The sequence below is a fragment of the Drosophila virilis genome, chromosome 2 (assembly GCF_030788295.1).
Source record: "Drosophila virilis strain 15010-1051.87 chromosome 2, Dvir_AGI_RSII-ME, whole genome shotgun sequence".
NCBI lineage: Eukaryota > Metazoa > Arthropoda > Insecta > Diptera > Drosophilidae > Drosophila > Drosophila virilis.
In genome coordinates this window covers 10,174,922-10,190,992 of record NC_091544.1, presented here as the reverse complement: position 1 = coordinate 10,190,992, position 16,071 = coordinate 10,174,922, and the positions used below count along the sequence as shown (strand labels likewise).

At 45.7% G+C, this 16,071-nt stretch overlaps 4 protein-coding genes and 2 long non-coding RNA genes across 6 annotated transcripts in view; 4 read left to right on the top strand and 2 right to left on the bottom strand.

Annotated features, from left to right (window-relative positions):
* The first annotated feature begins 15 nt into the window (after positions 1 to 15).
* LOC6630402 (serine protease easter) lies at positions 16 to 1,788 on the top strand. Its single transcript, XM_015172143.3, has 5 exons — positions 16 to 71; positions 140 to 457; positions 518 to 699; positions 761 to 941; positions 1,008 to 1,788. The coding sequence occupies exons 2-5, from the start codon at positions 373 to 375 to the stop codon at positions 1,709 to 1,711; spliced, it is 1,152 nt and encodes a 383-aa protein (XP_015027629.1). The 5' UTR covers positions 16 to 71; positions 140 to 372; the 3' UTR covers positions 1,712 to 1,788.
* Positions 1,789 to 1,962: 174 nt separating this feature from the next.
* Hexim (Hexamethylene bisacetamide inducible) lies at positions 1,963 to 3,750 on the top strand. Its single transcript, XM_002054232.4, has 3 exons — positions 1,963 to 2,120; positions 2,326 to 2,859; positions 2,918 to 3,750. The coding sequence occupies exons 1-3, from the start codon at positions 2,099 to 2,101 to the stop codon at positions 3,382 to 3,384; spliced, it is 1,023 nt and encodes a 340-aa protein (XP_002054268.1). The 5' UTR covers positions 1,963 to 2,098; the 3' UTR covers positions 3,385 to 3,750.
* Rad17 (Rad17 checkpoint clamp loader component) lies at positions 3,733 to 5,632 on the bottom strand. Its single transcript, XM_002054233.4, has 4 exons — positions 5,525 to 5,632; positions 4,829 to 5,466; positions 4,318 to 4,778; positions 3,733 to 4,260 (listed from the first exon to the last, which is right to left on the bottom strand). Exons 1-4 carry the CDS (start codon positions 5,594 to 5,596, stop codon positions 3,836 to 3,838), a joined length of 1,596 nt encoding a protein of 531 aa, XP_002054269.2. The 5' UTR covers positions 5,597 to 5,632; the 3' UTR covers positions 3,733 to 3,835.
* A 287-nt stretch (positions 5,633 to 5,919) lies between these two features.
* The window catches only part of Meltrin (meltrin), a 36,372-nt gene continuing 26,220 nt past the window's right edge, over positions 5,920 to 16,071 (bottom strand). The window contains exons 2-8 of the mRNA XM_002054234.4: positions 13,351 to 13,466; positions 12,165 to 12,365; positions 11,940 to 12,091; positions 11,053 to 11,401; positions 9,621 to 10,980; positions 9,403 to 9,538; positions 5,920 to 8,174 (exon numbers count right to left, since the gene is read on the bottom strand). Of these exons, the coding sequence (XP_002054270.2) occupies positions 6,314 to 8,174; positions 9,403 to 9,538; positions 9,621 to 10,980; positions 11,053 to 11,401; positions 11,940 to 12,091; positions 12,165 to 12,365; positions 13,351 to 13,466 (4,175 nt within the window). The 3' untranslated portion in view covers positions 5,920 to 6,313. The remainder of the gene's footprint in view (positions 8,175 to 9,402; positions 9,539 to 9,620; positions 10,981 to 11,052; positions 11,402 to 11,939; positions 12,092 to 12,164; positions 12,366 to 13,350; positions 13,467 to 16,071) is intronic.
* LOC138910945 (uncharacterized) lies at positions 8,623 to 9,996 on the top strand. Its single transcript, XR_011416159.1, has 3 exons — positions 8,623 to 8,763; positions 8,827 to 9,162; positions 9,223 to 9,996. It is a non-coding gene; the product is annotated as an uncharacterized lncRNA (long non-coding RNA).
* Positions 13,411 to 14,759, top strand: LOC116651908 (uncharacterized). Its single transcript, XR_004304927.2, has 4 exons — positions 13,411 to 13,503; positions 13,570 to 13,656; positions 13,798 to 13,973; positions 14,197 to 14,759. It is a non-coding gene; the product is annotated as an uncharacterized lncRNA (long non-coding RNA).

Sequence of the window (16,071 nt, the reverse complement as noted above, 5' to 3'; positions counted from 1 at the left end):
GTGATTGACGGTTACGTTTATTCGTATTATCAGCGCTCTTGATTGTATCAGAAATTTCTCACATATTAACGGTTAGGATCAGCTCGATTATTTTTTCTTAAAAAAATGTAAACATTATGACAATTTTGAGCATTCCTAGTGGGTCACTACTAAGCATTTTGGCTGCCGTTCGACTTGTGAAGCGGTTTTAATTGTTATCTGGAATCGCGCTCTCTCGATGGGACACAGCGGCTTGGCTCAAAACTCGATCGCTCAGTCATAGCACCAACTCGGTTGGCGCATGCCATTCAGTGCGCTGCGCTTCCACTGCTGACCTGTATTTACGAATATTTCAGAACCGAGCAAACAGTATCTTTGTGAAAGCGTCAAAGCATGGGAATTCATTTAGTTCGAGGCATGTTAGCTGCGATTCTAGTCGCTGGCGTTGTTTTTTGCTCACTGACATTGAGCGTCGCTGGTAATTATGAGAGACATATAGACTTGTCGTTGTGAATCTGAGCAGGGGAATTATCTTTAGCCCAGGGGCAAGGCGATTGTGCGGCGTTAACACCGGATGGACGGGTTCCGGGCCGATGTATACCCATTCGCCAGTGCGAAGTCTTTATGAGGATACTCTCTGCGACAACAACTGTGTCCGAGTCCGATAGAAATCTGCTGCGTGATAATCAATGCAATCTGCAGCCAAATGGCAACGTAAACGTATGTGGTGAAAAGTTTGAGTCAATAAAAAGAATCCGATTGAAATATCTCTACTTTCTAGGTGTGCTGCCCTTTGGATAACGATAGGATTGTTGGCTCAGGCCAATCGAGGAGAGAGGGCTTAACCCTGAGGCATCCACTACTGCCCAGGGAATGTGGAGCTGTCGCATGGCAGCGCTCCAATGACACGGAAACAAAAATTAATGAGTATCCATGGCTGGCGCTTATTGAATATACGAAACGTATGTAGGGCTATTCACATTGAAATAACATTATGTCTTATCGCTGGTTCTTTCCCAATGACACAGCAAACCAAGAGAAACTTCATGCTTGCGGCGGCGTTCTGATCAGCGAGCGCTATGTTTTAACGGCAGCCCATTGCGTCGCTGGACCAGCGATAAGCAACAGGGGCTGGAGAGTTCGTGCCGTACGGCTGGGGGAATGGGACACAATGACAAATCCGGACTGCCAGGTTACGCATTCGCCGGAGAAAACGAATTGTGCACCGCCCTATCAGGATCTGTCCGCTGAGGAAATCATTGTTCATCCACTCTATAACAAGGACGTCACTAGTCAAACGAATGACATTGCAATGATACGCTTGGGGGATCGGGTACAGATTAGCGAGTATGTGCAGCCCATTTGCCTGCCCAACAAGCAATTGCGCGCCGACGAACTGGAGGAGTTAGTGGTGGAAGTGGCCGGTTGGCAAGCCACCTCCAGTTCGCGCATGCAGAAAAGTGAAGCTATCATCACATCCATCGAAGATTGTCAGAAACAATATGCTGCTCAAAATGTACACATTATGGCTTCCCAATTGTGCGGTGCCGCCAATGCCAATGAGTGCCGCGGCAATTCCGGCGGACCGCTGATGTTGTTCAAGAATAATGCATATCTTCTTGGTGGCATATTGTCATTTGGCCCTGTACCGTGTCCAAGTCCTGGCTGGCCAGATATTTATACACGTGTAGCCTCTTACATTGATTGGATACATGACAATCTGAAGGCCTAAACAATCTAATTTTATTTTTAACAGTGCGAGTTATGTTATTGATTTTGTATACAAATAAAAACGATTTATATTTTCTACTTACATAACTGTTGCACGATTTATGTTTTAAAAGGTTTTACCTTTAGCAAGGAATTGAAACTTCATTTAAATTGTGCAGGCAGTTTATACGATTAAAATTCATAAGCATCGGTATGTGACAGCCCATAATATCGATTCAATTCAGCTGCAATTATCGATATGTACAATGTTTTTAGCCATTCTTCTTTTATACGCGCTGCTCTCGCTCTGAGCCCAGGTCTTAAACTAAATTTCCCAAGTGTTTTATTTGTGAAAATACATTAAATTGTGCTCTATTCGAACATCAAGTGCTCCGTGCGTGAATTTTTAATGGCAGAAGCTGCAAAAACAGGTAAAAATTGAGCGCAAAGACATGGAAACAAAATTTCCAATCCTGCGTATGCAAGCGACAATGGCGACTATTTTATTGGTCGACATCGATAGGTTTCTTTTGCTGCTGTTGCTTGCACTTGCAGAGTTGCACAACTGCAATCGATTGACGGCCGTTACAAACACTTGAATAAAATGCAATAAATATGCGTTGTTTTATATTGTAGAAAGTGCCCAGTCCGGTGCATCCCAAAGGCGCAAGCATCGACGCGGCAAAAAATCAAAAATGTTGCCCAAAAAGACGAAAAATCAGTATCCGCCATGGAAAATGGATCTGGTTACAACCTCAACCGGGAATGGCGCAACTAGCAGTGGCAGCAGCAGTGCGCGCACCAAGTTGGTGCGTTCTCGTTCGCTGCTTGTGCCCTACAATACCAACCGCTTTTTGATGGAGGAGCATATGTCTGAGTTACCCAAAGACGACTTCGATGACAATTGCTTTGGCTCTCAGACCGAGGATCAGGAATTGTTTCTCTCGAAGGAGTTCTCAAATGTATACGAGCGTGCGCGTGTTGAGCGCTTGGAAACGATGAACAAACAGGAGCTCATCCAGGAATGTCTACAAATCGAGGATCGATACTCGAAGGACCAAGGCAGACAGCGTCAGCAGAGCTTGAATGCGCAGAATATCTCTAAGGAGTTCGGCGCCAAAATACGCGCACTCGAGGAAAAGATACGGGAATTAACGCGCGAGAATCAAAGTAAGTTATTGTGTGACCCATTTTTCACCATTCAAACTAAACGGAATTTAACGCTTAGTACTCAGATTGAACATTATACGCTCGTGCTCGCCAACCATAACCGCAGCAGCCGCCGCGGCGGCATCACCCCCCTCAGCTGCCGCACCCACAGCCAGTGCAGTTTGCGAGTTGCAGGCTCGTCAACACCCCCTACAACCCACGCCAATGGACTCTTCCAGCGAGGATAGTGAAAGTGATAGCAGTAGCTCAACATCTACCACCACGTCCAGCTCATCATCGAGCAGCGAAGGCCATGAGATGGGCGTGGCAGGCTTAAATATTGCCAATGGTCATGCGGAGCGCAGCGTGCAGCGACATAGTCGCAGCCGTTCGGGCTCACCCGCACTGCAGATTGATGCTCAGTTGAACGGGCATGCCAATGAGGAGGAGCGTTTGCTACTCCTGGACGCCAGCCGCATGGAAGAGGATGACAACTCCAGTGAGGATGCCAAAAATAACGATGCAGTCGCTGGAGAACCCGAATAAACTGATGCACTATTACCCTAGCCATGTAAATAGATGACAGTACTTGTGTTACATGATTTAGCGAAACTGCGTTTACTTTTAAGTCGTTTTTAAACCCTAAGTTGTAGCTATAAGCATTACAAAAAAAAAAAAAAAAACATCATTGAAAGAAGATAATTGAAGTTACTTCAAATTGAAAATAACAAAATGTCCTTTTACTGAAGTTTAACAAGTTTGTGCTACGCTTTATAACCACAAAAATCTGCCAAAATTGCTTTTAACAAGTCACGCGTTAAATTTAAATTTGAAATTAAGAAAACAATTGAAATTTTGTATAGAAAACAACCGATTTGTCACTGAATAAAAACGTTGAATTGTAATACTGAATTGACGGAATTTTTTGTTTTATAAATATGCCGACCTATTTTTTGGTTTGACTAAAACATTACAATATAGTTATAAATAAATTTGCCTAGTTTGTTTGTTTGACTATGGTTTTGACAAAGGAGCTGTACTCACTGGCGTAGAGGCGTTTGGAAATCCCAGCATATCCTACGCCCAGCAGCTTTTGTTCCGCTGGCGTCAACTGTGGTTCAATCGTTAAACGCTTGGGTCCGCGTACAGGCATCCAGCCAGAGACAGGCGCCACATTGGCCACCATACAGCCACGCACGGCAATGGTGAGGCCCACCAAGGACAGAGAATCGTCCCGGTATTCGTGGAGCAGCATGTCAGCCAGTCCAATGTCGTTGACAGCAGCATTGACATTGGCGACGTCATGAAAATGCGGCAGGTAGTTGGCATGTACGAAGTTAATAAAGTTCCTCGGCTCAATGCAGAAGGCCTCAGCTATTTCCTCGGGACTATGTAGCAGACACTTGTCATTATCCTCATTATCTGTAGGAGAGAAAGGCGTTACTAAACGTTACTAAGCCTTTGCATTGTGCACATTACATTTGGGATTAAAGACGCGACCGAGTGCATGCATCATGGTTATGGACTCATCCCGTCCAATGGACTTTAAAGTGTTCGTTGCTTTCCGTTTGCGACCTTTGCTTGTTGCGGTCACATTCAGCTGCTTGGTGGCCATGCTGGGCGCACCCTTAAGCGAGCCAAAGTGTAGATTTATTAGCGCATTGCGTATGTCGCCCTGGGCGCACACCACAATCGAGTCCAACACAGTCTGTGTTGGCACCTTGTACAGGGCCTTGTGCTGCTGCTGCTGCATCATTGTGGCGAAGCGTTTCATTGACTTTTGCATAATAGTCGCCGCTATGGAATTAAAGCTAATGTGTTCAATGCGCAGCTTGGCTTTCAGTTGATCCGTGAACAGCTTGTAACTAATGTTGAGGGCGCGTGACTTGCTGTCAGCTACAATGAAGACCAGCGGGGACTTGCCATAGTTGACGTACTCACTATGAAAGATCTGGTGTTATAAGGGATTTATGGTCTATGCATAACTTACTCAAGCAAATCTTCAAAGGTAGCTGTTGCATCCTTTAGCAGTACATTTGGAAAGTCTTCAACTAGTAGCAGACGTTTGTTCTGTGCTGTCAGCAAGGACTTGTAGCGCGAGGCGCGCAACAGAAAGCTCTTGAAGGCCACCAGCTGGGAGCCCATATAGGAACCCTCATTGGGTTGATCGCCCAGCGCATTTATTTCCTCACAGTCAGTGGGATTGATCCACTCCTGCAGCTCGTAGCCGAATTCTTGAGCGAGTACACGAAGCGTTGCCGTTTTACCACAACCGGCTGGTCCAGTTAGCAGACAAATTTGTGCTGGATGCTTTTTGCGCATGGCCTCGCAGTGCTGCAACCAGTTGCGCACGTCGCAGACTTTCTTGGGGTGCACAGCCAGGTCGTCACTTGTAGTAGGCGCAAAACCCTCCATCCAATTGTCACTGACTGTCGGCGTCAGCCCATCCTTTTCGTTCTCTTTGACAGTTAAATCCACCACGGCATCCGTTGTAGGCGTTGTATTTTGGCTTCGCGATTTTCCAGCTGCTGCGGCACTGGCGCTTCTTGTGCGTTTTACGGACGCCGCAGTGGGGCTGGCTTTTGGTGTCATATTTAACTCGCTGAAGGCAGACTTCACCCATGGTTTCTGTGTACAATTTATTTGTATATAGTTCGATTTTACAAGTAATATTAAAATTGTTTACCCTTTTTGCGCTCATTTTATAGACTGTTATCGATATCACCGCATTTCGATTATTTGAAGTATGAAATAACATAAAAAGTCCACATCGATGTTTTGTGCGATAATGTTAAATGCACCGCTGTAATAATTTTTGTCCACCACTAGACAGCGAGAGGTGGTGCGGCGAATTCGTGTTCGCCGACAGTGCTGCCCAGTGCGACAATATCTAGCGTAATTAATTTAAACACCAACTACAAAAGTTGTTCGTTGTAAACAAATATAATTTAACAATTTAGCAATTATAAGAATATTTGAATTGGAATCGAATTAATTGTTCTTTATTCGTTTTGAAATATCGCAAGTGCGCTTTACAACTGTACAACATTATAACATTAAATTTAAGAGTACCGTGGACTATTTTTAATATATTTTATTTTTATTTTTTCGTTAGCTGCGCAATTTCTGTTGTGACAATTTGACTTCTTTGGTTTTTATTTACAAAAGCAATTAGCATACACAGATATATAAACAACCTTACATACATATAAATATAATGAGTATGCATATAATATATAATATATATCAATACAATTTCGTACAATAAGCTTACAACAAAGTCATTGAGATACTAAAAAGCACGTAAATTAATCAACGCCTTAGACCTAGCTAGAGGGATATCTAAAAAGGAATGAATATCAACGACTTTTTAAAGAACTGGCCTCGTTGACTCGTTAATTGGCGCCAAATCATATTTTGATCGTACCTAACCTAACTTACAATATATAAAGTCATAGGTTGTAGTTTGCGTTATCTACTTGCGCTGCTCGAAACGCTGCGTCAGCGACGCAATATTAGCTGACGCCTTCACCGTGGGTGGCGTCGGCGCGGCTGCTGCCGTTGCTGTTTTCCCGCCGCCCGGCACACGCTTTCCCAGTCCGCCGGCGCCGCTAAACGATGGCTTCGCCGAGAGCGGCTTGGGCTTCTGTATGGTGGCCGAGGGTGCGGCTGCCACACCATTGGGCAGTGCTTTGGTTGCCTTTGTAAAGGACTTGGGTCGCGCTGTGCTGCCGCTGCCGCGCGGCTGATGAACCGCGGGAGCTGCAGATGCTTTGCTGCTGCTGCTGCTGCTGCTGGTGTTGCTGCTGGAGCCGTTGGATGCATTCGCCGGAACTGGCGCTGGCTTGAAGCTGGAAAAGGCCCGCGATGGCGAGATGTCTGAGCGTGTTGGCGCCACGCGCGCCACTGGCGCATTTATGGGCGGTGCACGCAGATATGTGGGCGTCACTGCTGGCTTATCCTCTGCACTGGCAGAGCTGCTGTTTCTGTTGCTGCCCGCGGGCTTTGGTGGTGCTGGACGCTGTGAACTACGCGGCGTTTCAGGCTGCTCGTCCACTGGTGCATCTGCCGGCTGTGTGTTGACTTTGCCCGAGTAGATGGAATCGCCGCCATTGAGTTTCTCAAACTCGTTGACAATCTCGCCCAGCAAACCCATGTCGCCGCCACTGACATTGCTGGCCAGGCTGGCCACCAGATCGCTGCGTTTTAAGGTCTGCGCTGCCGGCGGTATCTCCTCAATTACCGAGTAGATGGCATCGCTGGAGGCGCGCATTGGCGACTCCACGCACTCGCAGTCGTCGTAGGCATTCTCGACATTCGTTTTAGCCGTGGCCACCGGCATCTGATAGCCCGATGAAGTTGTTGAATTGGTTTTCTTGACCACCGGCGGCGGACGCGGCGGTGGCGATTTGGGTCGCGAACCGGCGGCGCCACTGGTATTCACTGAGCTCTTGGGACGTGCTGCGCCAGGCGGCGAACGCATCGAGCCGAAGGTCTGCATTTGCGTTTTTTTGGTTGGCGATCGCATGGACTGCGTGCGCTTCACTAAATTCTTGGTCTCCTCCTCGCGTGGTGTCGTCTCCGAGTCCGAATTGGAGGACTCTGCCTGCAGCGGCAACGGCACAGGCATCGGTGCGGATATCTCTAGAGTCCGCAGTCGCTCACGATCAATGTACGTCTTCTCCTTGAGCGGCGGCTTCTCCTCCTTCTTCAGAAACGAGGCGAAGCGGCGTATGGTGCCGTCCCGTTTAATGTTCAGCTTGGGATCTGCGTGCAGCGGCACGGGCGGCGCTGGCGGTGTGGGCGCCGCACGTATGGGTGAAAGATCTCCATCTCCGCCCTTCAGTGGCACCATAGTCAGTGTGCTGGAATCCAGTTTCGGTTTGGATATGATGGGACGCGCCGTGGAGCCGGGATTGGGTGGTGGCAGCGCGGGTGCGGCTCTTGGCAAAGTACTTCTGCTCTTTGTAGCATCCTGTTCCTCTAGCTTGACCGCTGGCGGAGGCGGTGCAGCGCGCTGTGGCACCCCGTTGCTCTCCTGCTGCACCGTGGGCTGCACAAAGGCCACATTGGGTCCGCTGTAATTGCTCGCCGGCGAGCTGGCATTGTTCAGCGGACGCAATGTGAAACCCTTAAACTTGCCAAACATGCCTGGAGTATTGCCGGCTGGCGCGGCATCGCTCGAATCGCTGGGCGACTTCAGCAGCGCCGAGTTCATGTCATCCGTGCTGCTGGGCGTGGACTTTGGCAATCCATTGGCACCGCCTGCAGGCGGACCTGTGCCATTCTGATTGGAGCGCGTTGTGGGCTGCTTCTGATTGCTGGCGGTTTTCAAGCTGCAAATAAACAAAAGACATATTAGCAGGAAAGTCAAGCCTAGTAAGCTGGATATATAGATATATATTGCATTTATATAACATACCAACAGAAATCAGTGCAAAGTCAAAGAGTTCAGGCAAAATGAAAAACCAACACCAAAAGCAAAGGCTAAAGAAAATTAACAGAGAGTAGATAACATGCGCACGCTGTTAACATGCAGCTAACAGCGACTTAACAGCAAAAGGCCTTAAAATCCCATATGCTACTAGATTTACAACTAACTTTTAAAAAATTATCAACAATTATCAATTGTATATAAAATATAAAATACATAAAGATTATAATGATATTATTTTGATATTATTTCTAGCATCATATGGGAATTATAACATTATAGAGCATGACAAATGTTAACATAGTTTCCAACACCAAGCCATTATACTAAAATCAAATATTTATTTAGAATGAACACTTATAACTAACTAAAATTAAGGCACAAACACATCAGTATTAAAGTTATAAAATTAGGTTAAACGAACACAAATAAAAACGGGGAAAAGGTGCTTGAAAATGGAAAGTAAAAGGAACACGCTTCACATGCCGCAAGTATGCAATTATTTTTGGCAGTGTAATTGTTGCTGTTGTAATTGTTGTTGTTATTATTGTTAGTTTTTGGCGCACCTCGCGGGGTCGCTCTGTATGTATTGGGCGCCCTCGGTGAGCGCCAAAGGATTTGTGGTTGCATGCAGACGCGGCGCCGTGATGTCCAGCTTGCGTCGCATTGTGTTTGATTTGTTGCTATTGTTGTTGTTGTTGTTGTTGCTGTGCGCCGGCACTGGCGGCGGCGGTGGCGGTGGTGCGGCTGCCACTGGGGTAAGTTGTGCATTGGAGAGCTTGCGTCGCAACAGGGGCGCATGCAGCACCTCGTAGTTGCTTTGGCTCTTGGGCATGGCAGGCGGATGCACTGCAGCAAGTGTGCCGGGATTGGACTTAAGACGCGGCAAGGTGGCGTGTATGTTAGTAATTGTGGCGGTTGCAGTGTGATTAGTTTGTGTTTTAACATAGTGTGATGGTGGTGGTGCGTGCATTGGTAGTGGAGGAGCTTGTGCAGACGTAGAACTAGTGGTTGTGGGTGAGCTAGCTGTGGAGCAGAAGGAAACGGCGGCGGCGCAGCAGACGCCACTGCTGCTGCTGCTGCTTCTGCTGCTGCTGCTATTGCTACTAGACACGGACGTCGATACATACATATTCTCAGCAAGTTTTCCCCCGGCGAAGAGTTTATTGTTCCGGAACACAAAGCGATAGAACACCCAGAAGAGGAACAACAGCGGCAACACCAAGAAGAATAGAATGCCCAGGAAACGCTGGAAGCTAAGTGCGCCTGCAAGAAATGAAAGTTAAAACAAATATTATTGCAATCATTGAAAAAAAAAGAAGTAATCTCCAGGCTTCAGAACACTTACTGCTCGGATCTGTGGCTGGTCCGCTGTCCACAGAACCACCATGACCGGGCTTGCTGCATGCCTCTCCCCCGAAGCCCACATCGCAATGGCAATGTCCTCGACTATTGCAGATGCCATTATCGTTGCAGTTTTCGGGACAGGGCGAGCCCATGCCCATCTGTCGCACACGTTCCACGGCCAGGCACTGCTGATTGACGCACATGCTCTGGTCACCGCACTTGGCGCCATTCGGCGTCAAACCTGGATCGATGGTTTGCAGGCCAAGATCGACCAGAGCCGTGCGGCAAGGGACAAGACCATGACCGTGACTGACATAGGAATGGGATAGCACCGCTGCCGATTCCATGCCAAACTCCAATCGCTCGTTCAGATGGATGCAGTGCAACATGCCGCAGTTCGCGTGCTGCGGCGTGCACTTCACGAATGTCTTGTTCAGCCGATTGTAGCCACAGTTGCCCAGGCGGGTGCCCTCCACATTCTTGCCGTAGCAGTGTACAGAGTTCTCGCCCGTGGGTCCCCACAGGATGCGGCACTGGTTAGCATGGGAGCGGCAGGTGCCCAGGAAACAGTAAGCTTGATTATTATCGCATGGCTCCGTGTCACGCCTAAACACATCCGTCGGACAATACTCTGACTCGCCGGTACAGTACTCGGGCAAGTCGCACTCGTTCTCCTCCGGACGGCAGGCACTGCCTGCCAGCTTGGGTCGGCATGTCTTCAGGTCACAGCATTCGCCGGTGGCGCACGAAGCGTTGCTGTGCAGCATGCAGGTGTGCGCATTGCAACAGCTGTTCTCGCAGTGGGCGGGCAAGCCGCAGTCGCATTGCTCGCCGGGCTCCACAAAGCCGTTGCCGCACTGTGGCGAGTCGAAGAGACGCGTCGGCTTGTTGCGCAGACAGTAGTTCATGCCGCGCGAGAACGCAATGGTCAGCTGATCGATGCTGCAGCTGCTCCAGTGCACCGGCACCACAGCCGTGCTGGAGGCAGCCATCACACACTTCTCGTCCGGACAGTGGCAATCGTTGGAGTCATGTTCCATGCCGAAATTGTGACCCATCTCATGCGCCATTGTTGTGGCCACCACGGCCAGCACCTGACTGTGCTGCATGCTGACGCCACCGGAGTACTCATACGTGCAAATGGGCCCCTTAAGCGCCTTGCCCACAACGCCACCAGCGAAGGTCTCCTTGGTCAGCAACTGGGCATTGTCGTTGGGATGGTCCACAACCAGTTTCGTGCTGCGATAGTTGAGGAAATTGCGCAGCGTGACATCTCCGTCGCTGGAGAACTCAATCTCGTTCGATTCATTCCAAATGACGACGCCCACAAGCGCCACAAAGATGTTCAGTGGCACATAGAGCTGGAGATGGATGCGAATGGGACGATATTAGTGGATCATTTAATGCAAGTACACTTTTTTTGGGCTACTTACGGCATTCACAATGTTGGCCAGATTCTTACAATGCTGATGCACTCGCTTGTTGTTCTCCCCAAAATGCTTGTACACTTTGTTGTCCACCACAATGACCAGCTCCACATAGCTGGAATATTTATTGGCATTGTATGGACCACGTATTAGCTGACTTTCATCTGCCTGGCGTCGCTTGCGTATCAGCATGCGATGGAATTCTCCACCATCCAATCGTTGTGGCAAAGCGGGTGGCTCAAGCTCCTGCTCCTGCTCCTCTTCATTCTCCGCCAGATCCTGCTCTGGCTCATTGTGGTTGTCTGTGCGGCTGTCGTAGCCACAGGTGGCATTCTGTTGCAGCATGTCTGCGTGCCTGTAAAAACCAAACCCAACGTTGGTAATTTAATATTTCCGTGGCCAAAATTAATAACGGAAGTGGGCTTAAGGTGGTTATGGAATGTGTAAATGGGCAGGCCAATAAAGAAAATATTTATTGAGCGCAAATAAGGCAAACATTGAGGCAGGTAGCTGCCGAACCTGCTCCTACCTCAAGAGCCCGGGCAGAGCAAATATGGGTTTGGTTAGGCGCCCTTTACTTAGATATGTGTGCGTGATATACGTTTGAGAACTAATAGATAGGGAAGCACGTGGTAGATTACTCAAAAAAAAAGTCAAATTTGAAATTGAAACGGAACTGTTAGCAGACCATATTTAACATTTTATGCTATGCTAGTGCGCTGTACTGTTAATTGCCTTTATGTTAAGTTAAATGGCGAGCTGTTATGAACAGCTGTCAATAAATTGTATTCAATATTTGTAAGGCGAAATTCGAACAAAAGCTTAAACCAATTGTTGGTCTTTCACTTCGTGTATCTTGAAGTGGGTCAGCGCTATGCTCGGCCGTAACTCACCTGAGCAGATAGTGGTCATCCTGCAGCCGTCCGCTGCCATCGCTGTGCGGGTGTATAAAGTACGTGTGCTGGCCATCAAAGACAACGCCATTGAGTCCGCCATCGCAGGTGGAAAGCGCCACAGTCGAGTCCGGCTTGCCGTGTATGTGTCCCTGTTCGGTTACAGATAATATTAAAAATGCCGTAAAACCGAAAGCCAACACAGACAGCGAGAGACAAACTCACCTGATAGTGACATAAATCAACGTCAGTCTTGGTAAAATTGCGCACCACGTAGCCAGTGGCGCCATCCTCCTGGTTGCTGGCATTCTGATAGCGCAGGAAGTGGGCGTCGGGCAGTAGGCGATCGTTGCGCTGCAGTTCGATTTGGATGCGTTGTCCTTGATGCGTGTAGCTCAGTGTAAAGTGAGGCGCGTGCAGACCATCCTGGAATTCCATATAACAAGATTAATCCATTAAAAAGATTACAATTTTCTTTCTCATTTCCTATATATAATTTTCACACGCAAAGTGTGAACACATACGCCAATCCGAAACTGAAGGGCGTCTGTCCGTTCACACAAATTTCTAGGTGCGATTGTGTGTAAATTTCTGCGACCCATGTCGCGGCATGAACCCTAATAACAGGACGTTCCTTTTGTCCGCTCGTGAAAACTAATTAAAAAGGGTTTTTTTCTTTAGCGCTCGGCACACACCCAGCGCCCACATAGCAAGGACTTTGGCGGCCTGTCATGCTCCTCGCTGTACAATTTTGCTTAATTTTGTTGACTGTTGGCCTAACTTTTATTCACTTAAACGGCTTTTTATCAGCGCGGACTAATTACGAGCGCGCCACGTGCTAAGTTCGTGTCAATGGTCGGTCAAAGGTTACGCATACCTATAAGGACAACTGAAATTGCTTAATTGAAAAACTTTGCTGTTCAAAATTAGCAAAAACAGTCTGTCAGTACTGTAAATCCTAATCAACATGACAGTATATAATATAGAAGTGTTTCTGTTATAATTCTATTAAGATCCCTCTTGTTTCTTTACTGGATTATACTGCCCATGTTTGATTTAACCTTGCTTTTTAATTTGCTTATCGCCTGCTACTCGCTTTGTTTTTTTGGGTTCCTTCCTGCTTTGCTGCTCGCTGAGCTTCTCGCTGTTGATATTGTTTTTTTACTAGCTGCTTCTCGCTTCCCGTTAGACTTCACGCTTTGCTTGCTTCTCGCTTTGCTTCTCACTTTGCTACACGCTTGTTTTTCGTTTCGTTTACGTATCAGCTGCTCTATTCGTCGCACTTCTCTCTTTGCTTCTCTCTGGAGCTTTTCTCTGTGATCTTGTCTTTTCGTTTCACCTGCACCAGTTGACCCAGATGTTGCCAGGTAAGCTTTCATAATTCTAATTCCCAACAACTACCAGTACTCACCGAGGCATCCAGAGTGCTCTGAAGGCTGCGCTTAGTGCGTCCATGTTGCACTTGGGGGCGTATCACAGTGTGAGTTGAAAACTCATTAAGGGCAGGAAAATAGTCACCAATGTGTGCTGCAAGTAGATGATAACAAGGCGAAAAAAAAAACAGGTAAGTATGTAAAAATATGCAAAAGCGATTATCAAGTAAACTGTTGTAATTATACCGAAAAAACAGCACGCTGTGGTACACAGTTTATATATGCGTATGCCGGGGGCACACCCAAAAGCAAACAGTTAACAACATGACAATGACAAATCCGCAGTGAGTGAAACTCTGGCCCTGACTGAAAGGTGTCTCTAATGGGCTTAAGTTCCAACTCAAAATGCTGACAGCTTGAGCCCATAATTAAAGCAAAGCAGTCTGATAATTATTTAACGTGCTGGCATTGTTGTTTGCTCACAGATGGACGGATGCCTGATAAGATGCAACAAAGTATCTAACAATGTGTACGTATCGACCAGATACACTCATAAGTATCACCAAGTAGAGCATCTCGACAAGCAGCTCCTCTCTGTAAGATGACTGATGTGTGATATGTGGCCATGAGCGGCGCTAAAATTAGCAAGTTCATAAATTAAGTATGTGCGATACATATTTAGGTCTACACATTATATACACTTTTATATATGTATGTGCTCAAGATGCTGCTCAAGTTCTTCCAACAGTTGAAGAGCTGTTGTTGGGCGAAGGCTTTGTTGTAACGCACAAACACGTCTAATTAATGCAGACCAACAGACAGCGCAGATGTCTGACATGCAGCAGCAGCAGTATCAGTACATTTTGGGCTTTTGTATCTTACAGATACACATTTCAAGACATTTCGCACATTGCGTGGGCTCACACACAGCTACAGACGTCGAGGGCACAAGTGGCTGTCGCCTCGAAGCATATTCATCCACTCGCATGGCCAGCAGCAAGGCGAAAAAAAACAATCAACCTCAGCACACGAGGTTTTGGGGGCCCCCAAAAACATCTTTCAATTTTAGCCGCTGCTGCTAAGTCTGGCACAACCACAAGACCACGGACCACTGGAGAGACCAGCCAAGTTGTCGGATCAACAACGGTTTCTCTACATGCACAAAAGTCACAGACGCTTTCCAAATGTCACACGCGTCAGGGCATTTTGTTTTACAACAACGCCCCAGAATCGCATCCAGCGATATATTTAAAAACATGATTTTTAATACCCTTACAAATGGTATTATTAATCGTATCATAAAGTATGTAATGCATTAAGGCGAGACTATAAAGTGCATTTATAGCCGGGCAACGACGGCTCGCATCACTCCGGTTCTCTTTAAGCCCTTAGTTTGAAAAGTATCTGATAGATACTTTAGTAATAAAGTTGCTTAGTTGTTTGTAAACTATACTAAACTAAAGGGTGTTTATTCTTCGGCAGAATACTGATAGCTGTTATTTTTTTTCTTATTTTATTTATTTTTATAAACGCAACGTTTAACGCACAACGCTGAAAGCCCGCAAATTGGATTCCTCTTTCTTATAAGCAGGCTTCTTCTTTTTTTGGCCTTGTCAGTGCAATGCGCAATTAAGGATGTCGGATTTAAGAGCTGCTGAGCATGATCTGATGAAGGGTACTCAAGAAAGGCTAATCAATTTTAAGTCTGTTCTTGTGCTTTAAGATCTGCTTTTTCTTGTAAGATGACACGAGCTAAAAATAGGATTATAGCATGAGGATCGGAAAGATGTAAAAAGGATTAAAAACAAGAATAAGAAATAGAATAAGAAAAACAATATGAATAAGAATAAGAATGGGAATGAGAATAAGAATAAGAATAAGAATAAGAATAAGAATAAGAATAAGAATAAGAATAAGAATAAGAATAAGAATAAGAATAAGAATAAGAATAAGAATAAGAATAAGAATAAGAATAAGAATAAGAATAAGAATAAGAATAAGAATAAGAATAAGAATAAGAATAAGAATAAGAATAAGAATAAGAATTAGAATAAGAATAAGAATAAGAATAAGAATAAGAATAAGAATAAGAATAAGAATAAGAATAAGAATAAGAATAAGAATAAGAATAAGAATAAGAATAAGAATAAGAATAAGAATAAGAATAAGAATAAGAATGAGAATGGGAATGGGAATGAGAATGAGAATGAGAATGAGAATAAGAAAAGAATAAGAAAGAATAATTCCAAATGCCGGTAAGAACGGAATATAACATTTTATTATAAATTTCCGGGATCTGTTAATGAATTCATTTGGCATATTTCAGATTCTCAATGGTCTTGTTTAACAATAATGAACATGTCTTAAAGGAATTTGATATAATTTGCTTATTTGTATTATTCGAATAGTTGTTTAGAAATTTCCCATTTGGTCCGTGCCAATTTGTTGTTTTTTTGCAACAATTTCATTCATGATTTGGAACATGCTTTCAATCGAAACTAATAGAAATTCTCTGCAAACATATGTAGGCACATATGTATGTCAGGAATTGTGGAACATTAATGAATAAGAAGTGACTAATCAATGTCTTAACAGCATTAATGACTTGCAGACTAATGCAACAATGCCTTCAAGATAACCAAAACATAAGTAATTATGGATGTGTCGAATATCATGGGAGTAAAATGAATTGTAATTAACCCCAACTTGAGTGATTAATAGCTCTGACGACTAATGAGCTGCTTTGTAGCATTGCCCTG

Coding starts and splice junctions, on each gene's coding strand:
- Hexim (XM_002054232.4), top strand. CDS start 2,099: ATGGCAGAAGCTGCAAAAACAG. Junction 2,121..2,325: donor GGCAGAAGCTGCAAAAACAG/GTAAAAATTGAG, acceptor TTTATATTGTAG/AAAGTGCCCAGTCCGGTGCA. Junction 2,860..2,917: donor ATTAACGCGCGAGAATCAAA/GTAAGTTATTGT, acceptor TTTAACGCTTAG/TACTCAGATTGAACATTATA.
- LOC6630402 (XM_015172143.3), top strand. CDS start 373: ATGGGAATTCATTTAGTTCGAGGCATGTTAGCTGCGATTCTAGTCGCT. Junction 458..517: donor ACTGACATTGAGCGTCGCTG/GTAATTATGAGA, acceptor AATTATCTTTAG/CCCAGGGGCAAGGCGATTGT. Junction 700..760: donor AGCCAAATGGCAACGTAAAC/GTATGTGGTGAA, acceptor TCTACTTTCTAG/GTGTGCTGCCCTTTGGATAA.
- Rad17 (XM_002054233.4), bottom strand. CDS start 5,596: ATGTTATTTCATACTTCAAATAATCGAAATGCGGTGATATCGATAACA. Junction 5,467..5,524: donor ATAAAATGAGCGCAAAAAGG/GTAAACAATTTT, acceptor AATTGTACACAG/AAACCATGGGTGAAGTCTGC. Junction 4,779..4,828: donor ACCTTTGAAGATTTGCTTGA/GTAAGTTATGCA, acceptor GATCTTTCATAG/TGAGTACGTCAACTATGGCA.